This window comes from Columba livia, chromosome 4, assembly GCF_036013475.1.
Source record: "Columba livia isolate bColLiv1 breed racing homer chromosome 4, bColLiv1.pat.W.v2, whole genome shotgun sequence".
Classification (NCBI taxonomy): Eukaryota; Metazoa; Chordata; class Aves; order Columbiformes; family Columbidae; genus Columba; species Columba livia.
In genome coordinates this window covers 27894577-27908654 of record NC_088605.1, presented here as the reverse complement: position 1 = coordinate 27908654, position 14078 = coordinate 27894577, and the positions used below count along the sequence as shown (strand labels likewise).

The following is a 14078-nucleotide window of genomic DNA, read 5'->3' as shown; positions in this document are numbered from 1 at the left end:
TGAAAAGTTTGTGAAGCCAGTAAAACTGATAGTGTTCTGAATTCTTATACTGCACAACTCAGCATAGAATCATTAGTGCAGTTGTTTTTTCCTATGCTCATATACTTTATATAATTCTTTCAATACAGGCATTTCATTGCATGCCAAGTGTCAGCTCTCAAAATGTTTTTAGTATAAATAAATACGTATCAAAATTTATCTTAGGTAAAATTTTTTAAAAATTGAAGCCATTATTTAAAAACAAGGGTGTGTGCTGGTTAGATGCAGTTTAGTTCCTTGTTTCTTTTGTAGGGATGCTGAAAAGTTACGTAAATAGTTCACTTAAATCTATTGGGTGGATTCCCAGTAATAGCAAAAAGGACAAAAAGGACCTTTCACATTCCAGCTGGGAATTTACAGTCTAGCTTACAAGAATATTTTCTGTTTTGTACAATAAGTTTTACAAGCTTAAGTATATGAAAGTTTCTGATTAAAATGATTCTCCATTACTTACTTTCACTGTGGATTTATGAGGGAATCATGTACTGGAAGTAATTTTCCTTAGTTTCTGTGGAGTTGTCAAGTATATAAATCCCATTTTTAAGTTACTTAAAGAACATTAATTTTGGTAGTAAAGGCATGTCCAATGTTACACAGAAAACTTCAGAAATTGGGAGTCGTGGCATTATGAAGACTAGCTTAGCCGTAAATTTATTAACTAGTAATTAGTACCTAACTGTTTGCTAAAATTGTATCCCTCATATGTTCATCTACCAGACATGATCAGCGCAGCTCTGTATCATACAGTAACATCTATAATAGAAATAGAGCACTGTTTCAATGCACATTACTTTGCTGTGGTATTGTAGAAGTGTCTTGCATTTCCATGTGCCTTAGCTGCTCGGTGTGACAAAATGCTGCTCTGTGCAATAAAATTCCAGATTTAACTTTTTCAAAAGAGGCATTGAAGTGAGGTCACTAGCTGTGTCAAGTGACAGCAGTGTCACATTGAGGAGTACCGTAGTCAGAGTGAGATAAGGTTAGGATCACTGTGAAAGAAAATAATACAGTTCTGTTCAAAGCTGACTTGCCTTTTCTAATATGTGTACAGCTATTTGTCTGTCAGAGGATCTGTTTAGACTGATGAAAGCCATGAACTGATGTGTATGCTTAGAGGCTGCCCAAAGATTTGTTGGCCAGTCTTGGATATGCCAGTAGAGGAAGACCAGCACACTAGGAATGAAAACTTGTGATAATTTGTGCCTCTAGGAAACAGCAAGTAAAAGAAAATGTTATTTTTATTCCACAGAAAAATCCAATAAAACGTTTCAAATGGATTAGTCGTAAATTAACTAAATCTGAAGTCCTCTGTTCAATATAGCAATGTTAATAATAATGCTAATGCAGGAAGAGGGAAGGGAGAAAGGCTCATTCTAATATTACCAAGCTGAGTTGAATCATTGTCTCTTTATAATTGCCAGTGATTGAAAGCCTACATTTAGAGATTCAGGGTTAAACCTTTAAAGCGCTCCATATTAACAGTAATGGCAAAATAATAATAACAGTGGAATGTCCCATTTTCCATTGTTCATCTCTTACACTATTGGTCCATTATGCTTTAGAAACTTGTTAAAATGGAGAACAGAAAGAAGAAATGATCTGTACTAGTTCCAGACCCAAAAGGCAAGCATGAGGCAGTACTTTTATTAATAGTGCTTACCTGGAAAAGTAAAATATGAAAGTCTTGATTATGTTTATTGTGATCTAAATATGATTGAGGCTATTTGCAGATATTTTTCTAGGAAAGTTCTCTTAACAGATATAGTTGAGTGTATTTGAGAAATTGTATTTGCTGTAAATAATAAGTCATATTGTAGGATATCAATGTTAACTAGAAGTTACAAATATTGCAAATAGATTTCCTGTCTCTGCTCAAGTAAAACTGTGTGAACAATCCAAAGGGCTGAATGATTAAAGTACAAATGGATATTTGTAAACATTTATAACTCTGTTACTTTACCATAAGAAACACTGATTAGAATACATGAGCCCTGACAATTAAAGTAATAAAAGTATGTTTGATTCACAGGAAGGCAGTTCAGCAGTAAGGGATGAACAGGTTAGCTCTGCTAGTGAAGACACTGGGTCGTATCTGTTACAAGAACAGCAAGACTCCCTGGTCTGTCACGAGTCTCTTGAGCTGGAAGAGACCCCAGAACTGGCGGATGCAGCAGCTCCCGAGAGCTATTCTGAATCTGTCTGTGAAGAGGATGTCACGCTGGCTTTGAAAGAACTAGATGAGAGATGTGAAGAAGAAGAAGCTGACTTCTCTGGTTTGTCTAGGTAAGATTAGTAGTGGTTCTAAGTAACAGAAATTACCTATTATCAGTGCAGGAATCAAACAAAGTAGGCTTTCTTATGGTGTGGGCTTTTCCATGCATCCCATAATATAAGTATCTAACATGATGGTTTGCACATCTAAAATAACGGTTTATTGGTTTTGCCTGTTAGAGCAAATAAACTCAGTAATTTGCCCAGCAGTTGTTTCTGGTACAGGGAACACAGCTGTGCAGGAAAAGATGAGAATTCTTGAATAAAGAAATCTAGCTCGTTTCATCACCATCAATAGACTAGAAATGTGAAAAAAGGTCAGAGGGCATTTTGGAGCATTTTCTTGGCAGCCACCAGCTGCAAGCAGTATAACATGGAGAAGCCCTTAAATTGCTCTGAACTGTGGCAGAACCTATTTTGGCACCTGAAAAGGGGGAAGGGTGAAGAGGGACGGGGCAGGGCACTTCTGTAGGAGTCAGGCCAGTTTGTCTTTGAATTTGCACAAGGTTTATTTTTATTGTTAAGTTTAATCAGTCTCTTGTGTATTTCTAAGGCATTTTAAAATAAAATAACTTTTTAAAATTTTAATTTTAATATGGAAAGCGAAAATAATTATTGGGAGGAACAATTATAGTTAGCCCTAGCTTGCTGAGTCATATTTAAAGTGAAACTCTTAAGTTCCTTGAAGGTAGCAGTCTAAGGAGGGAAAACAAACAAAAGACCCACACCAAAACCAAAACAAACAAAAAAATTCCAAATTGTTCATAAACTTGTTGAAACTTAAAATTATTTAGAAGTTTGGAGGGAATAAGACATAGACTTAGTGTATATAAGAACATAGAGTATGTTCTGTCAGAGGAGCCTTTTACAGAAAAGGACACAACAGGAGCTTTTCTGCTGGACAGGGACAGAGAAGTTGACTCTTGTAATCCCCTGTGCAACCTACTGCAACACACCTTGCAAGAAGTCAAGGCTGGTACCAGTCAATAGCAGTTATTATCTGATGAGCAACTGAAAAATCTCTTATGGTTTTAGTTTATTTACTCTAAGCAAGCAAACAAAAACCCCCATAGCTCTAGTTTGAAGAGTGACAGGTGATTATTTATAGGGTTCATACACTAGTTAGAAAATATCTGAAAATCTTTTTGAAGCTCTTTTTACAGATATTCAAAAGGATTGCATCTTAGCTGGAGCTTTGTGCTACTAAAATGAATGTACCTTAAAAACAGCACCCACACTTCTTAAGACATGTTTAAGTCTTGTTTAAGACATACTTGGTGCCGCTGTGAATGACATGATTGTTATAGAGAAAAATAATGTGTTTAAAAATTATTTTAATAAACTATCTGTAGTTGGAATCCTCCCACACGTATTTTTGCTGTGTAAGTACAATTATACAAGAACTGTCAAAATGTATCATTCCTGGTAATACAGAAAATTTTAACAATTAAGTTAATTATTGTAAGTAGTAGCATTGATTAATTTATATTTTGATATTTTTATTGGAGGCTTGGTACTTAATGGAAAGTATGGCTGCAGAATGCTCTTTGAACAAAGGCCCATTAAATTGATTGCCCATAAAAATGAAAGTGTTCCAATCTGTCTCCTTTCACTTATGATGTTACTCAAGACAGTTATAAAATAGTATTGCACTGCTAAATTTAGCTCTTGTGTTTCTCTTAAGGAAAGCTAGAATTTGTTATAGATATTGGTGGACTATATGTTTAAATGGATAAAAATCTGAAGAATTGAATGTTAATTGAGTTATTGAGGGCAAGCAAAAAATATCAGTTTCTGAAAGCTTTATATATATAGTGCTGCATATAGCTATATATTACCTACAAATAGCCCTTTATAGATACATGTAGAAATAACATGTTTTAATAAACTTTGGAGGTATTTGAGAGTATAAGCTATCTTTTATATTGCAATATCAGAAGGTTTTGATTTTCAGCTCTTTTATTGGTTCATAGTTACCATAGTTGATTATTTATTTTTCAAAACACTATTCTGAATTCCAAGTTCTTATTTTTTTCTTCTTAGCAAAATGGAGGGTTCTTTTCCTAAAAACATTACTGAGGCGTTAATATCTGGTTTTTATTATTTGTAGCCAAGATGAAGACGACCAAGATGGTTTCCCAGAAGTACAAACTTCGCCACCTCCTTCACCATTTTTTTCTGCCATATTGGCAGCTTTCCAACCAGTGCCATATGATGATGAAGAGCAAGCCTGGCGCTGCCATGTCAATCAAATGCTGTCAGATACAGATGGATCTTGTGCTGTCTATACATTTCACGTCTTCTCAAGATTGTTTCAGGTCAGTGAATTGCCAGTGCCTGGTTGATTGTCTGAAACCCTTTCCTCCTGCTTTCCCTTCTGTAACTGCAAAAGCTGCAGGATTATGGTAACAAGAAGCCTTAGAAAGCAAATGAAAAGCAGACAGAAAACCCATGTTGTTAAAATAATGTTATATGGTCATACACTCTTTATTGTCTACGAGTGATTATACTCGGGGGTGGGGAGAGTGGAGTTAGTGTTTTTTGTAAGCTCTTAGTTCAGGTTACGTCCTTTCTTTTGTTTTCTGAATGTCACCCAAGTTCTGTGCTGATTACAGAATTAATTACTTCCTCCTGGGTTTTCTGTGGGATTCATTATTATGGGATCACGTTATGACAGACATCAATTAATTTATCTCGCATCTGTCTTGTGAGAAAAGTTTTTTTCCTGCAAAATGTAATTGAAACACCAGGAGATCCACTAAAGCTGAAAGTTTCAAGTGCCTTTCTGACTATGTTTGCCTCATAGGTCTGGTATCCAACACAAAGTGCTTACTTTTTCTGGCTCCCTCCTCCCTCTATGTAGGGGATGGGTTTTTTACATTTTCAAAGTGGTACCACTTGAACATACGTTATTCTTTGCAACTTCTTATGGGATAGAAGCACAATTATTCCATTTTATTTACAGGCAACATGCCATGTGAACTAAGAGCAGATTCAGTACTACAAACCAAGACCTTATGACTCCAACCCTTTCTTATATCTCCAATATTAATTTTGCCTGCTGTTTGGTCTGTCAAATTTCCCAGTGAAAGCCTCACTTTGTTTTACCACACTAGCATGCATTTTGTCCCATAGGTATGGGGAGGTCTAGGGTTAGAACCATGAAGTAAATTACATGTGAAGAATTCATACTCTACCTTATCCATGGAATAACTTGTTTAAATATTTGGAGCAAATTATGTAGTAGTTTGTAATTTAATGACAAAAATATTTGCTTTCATGATGGAAAATTCTTGCTCTGAAATTCCTAATCTAAAAAGCCAGAGAAGGAGGGGTAGTAAAAATACAGTGTAAAATAAATGTTTTTCTGATTTGGTTTCTAGACCATTCAAAGGAAGTTTGTATCTATAACAAATGATTCGGTCAGCTTTCTTGGCGAAAGTCTACAGCGCATTGGAACAAAATTTAGAAGCTCTCTGGAAGTGATGATGATATGTTCAGAATGTCCAACGGTCTTTGTGGACGCAGAAACGGTAAAAATCTCATGAACTTACACGTTGAAATACCTGTCTGCTTAAACGTTTTTATGTAACACACAAAATGATGTTTTAACATTTGGCCAATAGCAAGGCTTGGGAAGGTTTTCAAAGTTTTTAATGAATTGTGTTAATTATATTTTTGTCTTTTAAAACGTTCCTCTCATGTCACTAATTGAAACATCTGAATAATTTTGGGATGTAAAGAAAAAGATGCTTTTTACACTTGAGATCAGAAAGTAATTAAAATGTTAGGTAGCCACTGTGTATCATTAACATTTGAAAACACAAGTGAGAAGTGCATTTCCTCCAAAAATAAATTCCAGCTGTAACTATAAACAGTAGTGAGGAAACTTTCTGATACTAGATATCACTTAAATTCCCTTGCTATTCTTTACCTTCCATGCTTGTTCATATTTATTCTGTATTCTTTGCACAGAGAAGAAAATGGAAGACTACTTATCTAGCAGCACCTTTGCCTTTTAAAATAGTACCATTTCTGTATATATTCAATGATGCATGAGAAAAACGTTCTAGCTACAAATATAAAATGAAGGCTTTGAATTGTTTGTTATGCAACTTGAAATCGTGAGTTTTAATAAATATTAATGTGAGAAGTCAGCTCAGTGTTAAGCAGCAGTAAAAAAAAAAAAAACCTACGCTAGAATAATTAAGAAAAGAGACATCAAAACAAAATGTCATTGAGCTAATGTACATATCCCGGATATACTTACATCTTGAATTTTGGGGAAGTTCTGGTCTCCTGCTTTCAGAGAAAATACAGTTGAACTGGAAAACTTTCCAAGCAAGATTCACAAAGAATATGAAATATGTGGAATGGCTTCCATGTAAGATAAGAGTATGCAGGCTAGGATTTTTCAGCCCTTTAGGGGAGAAATCTGTCCATGGATGTCTTGATTATGGTGGAAAAATGACAGATATTACTGTATTGTTGTCTTGGTTGATGTTAAGGGTGGTCAAATTTTGTCATCAGTCTTGTGCTTGCACTTGCCAGCAGATCGAGAGGGGTTTTTCCAAATGTGGACTTGGAATTTCATATTTTATAATTTAGATATTAGACTTCATGGATTATAGTCAGATGTTACATGATGTTACAGAGGTGAATGTTTTCATCTTTCAGCTAATGTCTTGTGGCCTGCTAGAAACATTGAAGTTCAGTGTTCTAGAGCTCCAAGAACACTTGGATACCTATAATGTCAAAAGAGAGGCAGCAGAACAGGTGAGTCTCTTATATTTAAAACCAAAAAGTATTAGAACCTACTCACGAAGAAAATGTTGCAGGTCTCTCTCTCTCAACACAGGTATCTAAAAGTAAACTGTGGGGAAAAAAAGTTCTATAATAAAATCCTGTTTCCTTTCCTTACTGCTACTCAGTGTGTATAATCTGAACCTGAGGTTCTTCTTATGTGTAATTCATTTTTGTTGCACATACTTCTGAAATCGACTTTGAATATATAACATTGCACAAATGCACAAGCATTGGGAAAAGCACATTCCTAACTTTTAAAATCCTCTTTTAAAAATATTAAAATATTTTTAACTTTAGTGTCAATAAATCATGGTAGATTTTTTTTCTTTATGAGTGTTCTGGCTTATTTTATTGGACTAGAAGGGTGAGGTTCACCTCTGGAATAAGAGATTGATAGATAACTATGTGAATTAAGTGCCTTAGCACCCATAGTATTCAAGGTTCAAGTCAATACAATAAAATAAATCAAGAAGGCTATGCATTTTATCCTAATATAGATATTGACTTGTCGCTCAGCTGAATAGGTCTTCAGACTTCTTTTTTGTTGACTGGATCTCCACTGACTAATGGGGGCTTTAAACAGCTGTGTCATACATAGACACATAAATTTAGGTTTCTCATCCTGTAACTGGATCCCATTGAGGCTGGCACTCATGTCAGTTATTTAGAATAATACAGTGTAGTTTTCAAGGTATATGTTAGTGGTTATTTATTTATTACAAAGAAATGCAGAGTTTAAAAGTTGAACATTTCTGTAGCAAGGGTCTGTATATTTGTTTTTGTGAACCTTTGTGTGACATTTAGGAAGGAAGATACAAACTTAAAAAACTGAAACAGGTAAGATTTCTATTTCAAGAGCCAAAAGGAAACATGGATCTACAATCAGTTTTGCACGTCCATGGAGAGAGAGAATATATGGGACTTTTGTTGTAGAGACAAAACGATTCGTATTGAAGGAACTTTTTACTGGTACCAGCAGACTGTGAGGCCATGACAGCGGCCTTATAGGCAAGTGTGATGTGAAACCAGAATTCAAGCTGTGACATCCTGGAAGAGCTGTATTGTGCAGTACAAGTAGCTCCATGTTTCCTGATCATGCAGAGCTTATTAGGAAACAACGGCCTCTGCCTTGCAAAGCTTGCTGGCCGCTCATCTGTTGAAGAGAGTAGAATAGAATAGATGTCCACTTTTCTGTGGAAAAGATCTCAAAAGAAACAGAGTTTCCTTAAAACCAATGCTAAAGTATGCCACACAGCACTGTTAATGTAGAAAAACTGTTTCTAGGATCGAAGACAGCATTTTTGCAAAAGGGTTGCTGCTCTTTTCACTCTGTGGTAATAACAATTTGTTTGTAAACTAACTCATGAGGTCTAATATAATGAGCTACATTTTGCCATTTAGGCTTAATCAGAAACAAAGTAGTCATCTAATGACTAAGGTTACCTTACTCAATGTTGTATTTCATGTCTGACAGTCTCCAATGTGTAATGCTGTCATCGCTCCTATGAGAAAACAATGTATTTTATTCCTCATTTTAGAGTGCAACACTGAGGCACAGAGAGACTGATTTGCCTCAGGGTCAGACAGGAAGACTGGAGGCAGGATAGCAAGGAACTTGTGTGTTCCTTAGAATGGTGACCATCCAAACACTGAGGAATTTTCCTTATGTAAACTCCTCATTTAACCTACAGTTTATCATAGCAATAAAAATTGTATATTGTTTGGTTGATTTATCAAAGTATGACGAGTTAAAATTGTGTCCATTTCAGATGGCAGTAAATTAACTAATGTATTTTTTAGCTAATTTTGTACTGCCACATATCATATCAACATAAATCCATGCTGGATGTTAAGAGCTTGTTTGCTTTTTATTTTACTTGATAAAGGACTGTGGATATCAATTTGATGGCTTCTGTCATTATATCATAGTGAGAGTTGTTTTTCTGTAGTGCAGCTGTCAAAAGGGTGTCCAGTAACATGTTTCTGTGGTCAGCCTGTCTTCTCCACAGGATTTTGTGAGTGACTGGAGCAGGAAAAAGCTTCACAGGATGAAAGTAATTGTTCTGAAATAACGGAGAACATTTTGCCAGGGTTTTATTTTTATTAAATTATTTATAAATAAAAGCAGTACTGAGGAGTAAAAGAATGTATAGCTTTGACAAACCGTTTCTGACTCTTGATAGCATGTCATATAGCTAATTAGGTGTATTATTTAAGTATTTATTTAGCATGTTAATTTAGAAGTAGTGACCAATTATCTCAGATAATTTATTATGTAAAAACTTTTTTAAAAGCATTTCTTCAGCTGTTGGTCCTCGTATTTTGGGGGTGTGTATTACATAGTATCTGTAGACTAAAAATCTCCCAGAGCTATGTCTCAAATACGGCTTACTGGTTTTCTTCCTCTGTGCTATTAAACAGAGTACAGGGAATGATAGAAAGAGACTTCCTCAGGTCAAATTTGAATTTCTGTTATTGCAGGCAATTGTACTATGTATCCTATTCAGTCTGAAAGTACTTAGGCAAAACACATAGTGAGCTTGTTGCAGACCTTCACTTTTTTTTCATGCAGAAAAATGGTCAAACTAAGCTGGTTGGACTATTGTATAATAAAGTAAATATAAATTAACAGATATTTAAATAAATAAAATTTGCATGTTAATCTGGTATCCTCTAGAATCAACCACTGGAAAATTCTGTACATTAACTTTGTTAATGAAAAACTGCTGTTCAAGGTTTACCCTAATAGATGATGTTTGTCACTCTCAGTGCTATGAGTTGTACTGGCATTCACATCAATGAAATTTAAAAGTAAGAGGCTTGGGCTGCAGTTGCTTGAGACTCTTTATCTATGCACTGAGATAAGAAAGGTACCTATAGCAGGTGGTCTGGGATGTCTGGTTTGGGATTAATCTGGCAAACCAACCAGTTCTATGACCATGACCAACCACAAACTTTCCTATATTACGTTTTCAGGTAAAACTCTTCACTCTCTCTTTTGTAGGAGATGTATGGGGAAAACATAAGCTGATGTAAAGCAAACATATTAAGAATATTATGTTGTCATACAATCTACTGCTCTTCCCAAAGAGAAAATTCAGGTCTTTCTAGCATGCTGAACATATGTTCTGTGCAGAGTTTTTAGAAGATCAATTTTGTCACCTTTTTGGAGCTATTGCTCTGTTTCCTTGCAAGGAAACTGCTTTGACATCATGTTAGCATTAGGAGCAATGATACTGAATCGATAAGTGTAACAGAAAATATAAGGTTACGTGTACATCATAACATTCTAGGCATGCCCTTTATTCAGACTGGTTTTAAGATTTTTAAAATATCTTAAAAGGGCAGCGTGTGAAAATAAACACTGGCTTCCCAGTTGCTGATGCTGTTTGTTCCAGTGGAAACCTACTCCATTGTTAGCAATGAATGCTGCCAGATAAAAGAAAAATGAGATTTGCTGTGTACATTGGTATCCATGTCACTAATTGAAACTGACACCCCAGTGTTCAGAGAATTCCATTTCTCCTCTTGATAAGCACACAGGCCTAGTTAATTCACTAAGTAACCTTTATTAAATTGAGCAGATGGGAAATCACATTTTTCTTTTTCTTGCATCAGACAAAGGTTAGAAAAAGGTCACTAAGATTTCCTGTGAGATTCAAGATACCAAGCACACACACAGTATGCTAAATTATTCTTCCTTGGACATATAGAGCCTGTTCTTCATTTCAGAAGATAATCTGCACTTTATCTCAACATGACGCATTCCCATTTCAATACCTGAATTACCTCATGCTTGCAGTTGTTTTCACTGCACAAAAAAATATGCTGGGCACTGTGTCAATGAGGTGATTGGGTCATATTGTCCAATAAGAGCATATTTGATTCTGCAAATGCTTTATATTAATACTTTTACATTTGCATGGTTGGTTAAGGCTACTATAGAAAAAGAGATTATCCATTGAAATTAATAAACTTCTTGTCTGCTATAGGAACTGGGGTTAATTACAGCCCTGTATTCATGAAACAGTGGAATCTGAATGTTTGCATTGTGTGATGTGAGAATAATTAATCTCCATGGCTTATATGAGCTCCCATTGAAGAATTTCCTTTTCTCTATCCATCCAGTAAACTTGAACTTGCATATGTACACAGGAGAGTTCTATTTCCTTCTGCTTCTAAAGCAGTCCCAAGAAATACAGCAGGCTTACTCTTACTATCTAGTTTGAATTAGTGCTATATTTTAAATGCTGAGAAATCATGTTGGTGTAAACCTTGCACAGCAAGTAAAGAGAAAATATCTCATTTAATGAAAGTGATTTTTCTGTCTCCACCCCCTACCATGTCTCACTCTAACAGTACCCAAATTCAATCACAGATTAGTATTTATGCTAAGATGTACTATCCCCATCTGGGGCTACAGGAAATGTACAACTGAAGGATGCAGTAAAAACTAAGTGATACACCAGAGTAGAAATTATTAGTGGGAACAACATTGGTGAACAGTTGATTTCCAACACAATTTCTTACGTAATCTGAGAAGGAGCAAGACTTGATGAACTGTGTTACACAGTTTTAGCACAGTCGTCAGTTTGCTTTGTTTCAGAAGATGTTTAATCTTGTTTATATTTATTTTGCAGTGGCTAGAAGACTGCAAAAGAACATTTGGTACTGATGATGGTATTCATGGCACTAACACAGATGCCCAGGTAGGTGTATGTCATTTGTGAGTCTGGGTATCAGATTTTAAAACCTTTATTGCACGAAAATTCCAATATTTGCAGAGAGATTAAAAATGTATGTAAAGCTTTTCATTTCAGTTATCCTAATATCTTTTGGAAACACAGATTCTTACGAAGTAGTGGTCTAATAAAAAGGGCTCTTTTTAATAAAAGTTGGCAACCCATCTTGGGTTCTAGACTTAATAACACTGAGTAGATAAGCAGAGTAGATACGATCTGTGTACCAGCAAGTCTGCTTTTCTGCAGCTGTTTCTAGAACAAAAAAAGATTATAATATCGCTTATATGCTCAGATAAACTGTCTAGCCAAAAACCTCTTCTGAATTTAATATAACTAGTACTATGTAAATACATATGACCTTTCTTGAGCCATTATTTGGGTGAACAGGGGGTAAAGTAGCAGTATGGCAAAAATCTCATGAAACACTTTTGTCAAAATATCATATAACAAAAATAGGTGAAGTAATTGATTAATATTAGTTCAATATTTTATATGTATTTGCATGGCAGTCTTCCATACTAATTGCTACAGGAAGTGAAAGACAAAGACATTTTTTAAAACAATAGCTGCATAATATTGACACTGTGGACAAAAGAAAGAAAAAAAAAGAAGACAAAATAAAATCTAAAAACTATTATTAGTATGTGCAAGGAATCTGCCATCTAGATTCCTGTAACAGGAATAGTGAAAGATGTAAGAAAGTAGAAGTGCAGATACCCAAATCACACTGAAAAAGGAGGAATTTCATTCCTTTTATTCAATCGAACTCTGTTCATTGATGCACTTGGTCATGTTTCTGCTGCTGAAAATGTGTTCAGCAACAGAAATTGCTGCTCTGTCCACGGACTATTTCTTCTTTTATACAGTTTTCATTTGATGTCATATATATATGTATGTATGTATTTTTAAATTCAATCACAAAATGCACCTGAATTTTTAAAGTAGTGAACAGTGTGGTAATATACTTTTGGTTTTTATATTGCATTGAAGTTGCACATTTAAAAAAGATATTTCATGTAAATAAGCAGAGGTAATACAGCAAAATAATTTGCTGCCATTTGCAAGGATTTTTGCTTTGCCTATGTTTGTATATTTTACTCTTGGTTTACATCTTTGTGTACTGGCTGGTATGTGTTTAGAAATATGTAACAACATTTACAATACAGTAAATGTTCTATATATTAATAAAGAAGACGCATGTACGGCAGTCTGTCTTTTGAACGTTGTTACATACGCCAAGAAACAGTTCTAACATTTAACTGTTAGAACATAACGGTTCTTACCATGAAGGTGAATGTTCATGTTCCCTCTCCATAGCCATGGAAACTAAGAAAGGGAGGGCAGGCAGCATGCATGGAGAGAATGCAGGATTCCCAGTGAGGCAGTTCTGTCTGTTCTTCCTGGTTTCCGCGTGGTTACAAGATGTAGTGACAGGACAAGGGTAATGGCTTGAAACTGAAAGAGGGTAGATCGGGGTTAGCTGTAAGGAAGAAACTCTTCACCATGAGGGTGGTGAGGCACTGGAACAGGTTGCCCAGAGAACATGTGGATGCCCCATCCCTGGAAGTGCTCAGGGCCAGGATGGACGGGGCTTTGAGCAGCCTGGTCTAGTGGAAGGTGTTCCTGCCCATGGCAGGGGGGTTGGAACTGGATGATCTTTAAGGTCCCTTCCAACACAAACCATTCTATGATTCTATAGCCTCTGAAAAGAAGTTACACGGCTATTCCCATTGATTATTTGTGGAGACCTATTTTGATATTAGTTTTCCATCGTAACCTGCAAGGCACGCTGGCAATTTTGTCTTTATGTGCTCCTTGCACTTGTAGGTTCAGTTAAAATCATTTTAATGTATAGTATCTATTGAGAAAGCAGAGTCCTGTTATCTTGCTTCATAAATATACACAATTTACAGAAGTTCTAAATTTATTCACAGAAGTTTGTAGTGACTTGAAGGAGATTGAGATGTTACCAAGTGTAAGATCATTGTTTCAAAAGTCCTTGTAAATGGAGTGTGTGGCTGCTAAGTCAACCAGTTAATGCTAAAAGTATATGTTGTCTTGCTTAGGAAAACAGAGCTGCTTCATTCATCACATATTTTTCATTCACTAACGCAAATAAGATTTTCTTACTAATTTTTAGGATTGTGGTCAATACAGCTAAGGAATAGTGAAATTAATTCTGTTCTGACTTGTGCATTGCCAGCAGACTTGCAAGTAAAT

At 35.5% G+C, this 14078-nt stretch overlaps 1 protein-coding gene across 15 annotated transcripts in view; it reads left to right on the top strand.

Moving 5' to 3' along the window:
- The window catches only part of FRYL (FRY like transcription coactivator), a 169832-nt gene that overhangs the window by 149049 nt on the left and 6705 nt on the right, over positions 1–14078 (top strand). For 14 of the 15 annotated variants that reach the window (XM_065060857.1, XM_065060854.1, XM_065060858.1 and 11 more), the window contains 5 exons: positions 2069–2322; positions 4421–4628; positions 5694–5843; positions 6988–7086; positions 11757–11825. In XM_065060857.1, coding sequence (XP_064916929.1) covers positions 2069–2322; positions 4421–4628; positions 5694–5843; positions 6988–7086; positions 11757–11825 — 780 coding nt within the window. Of the gene's footprint in view, positions 1–2068; positions 2323–4420; positions 4629–5693; positions 5844–6987; positions 7087–11756; positions 11826–14078 lie in introns of those variants that run through there. The other variant, XR_010472201.1, reaches the window with a different exon arrangement.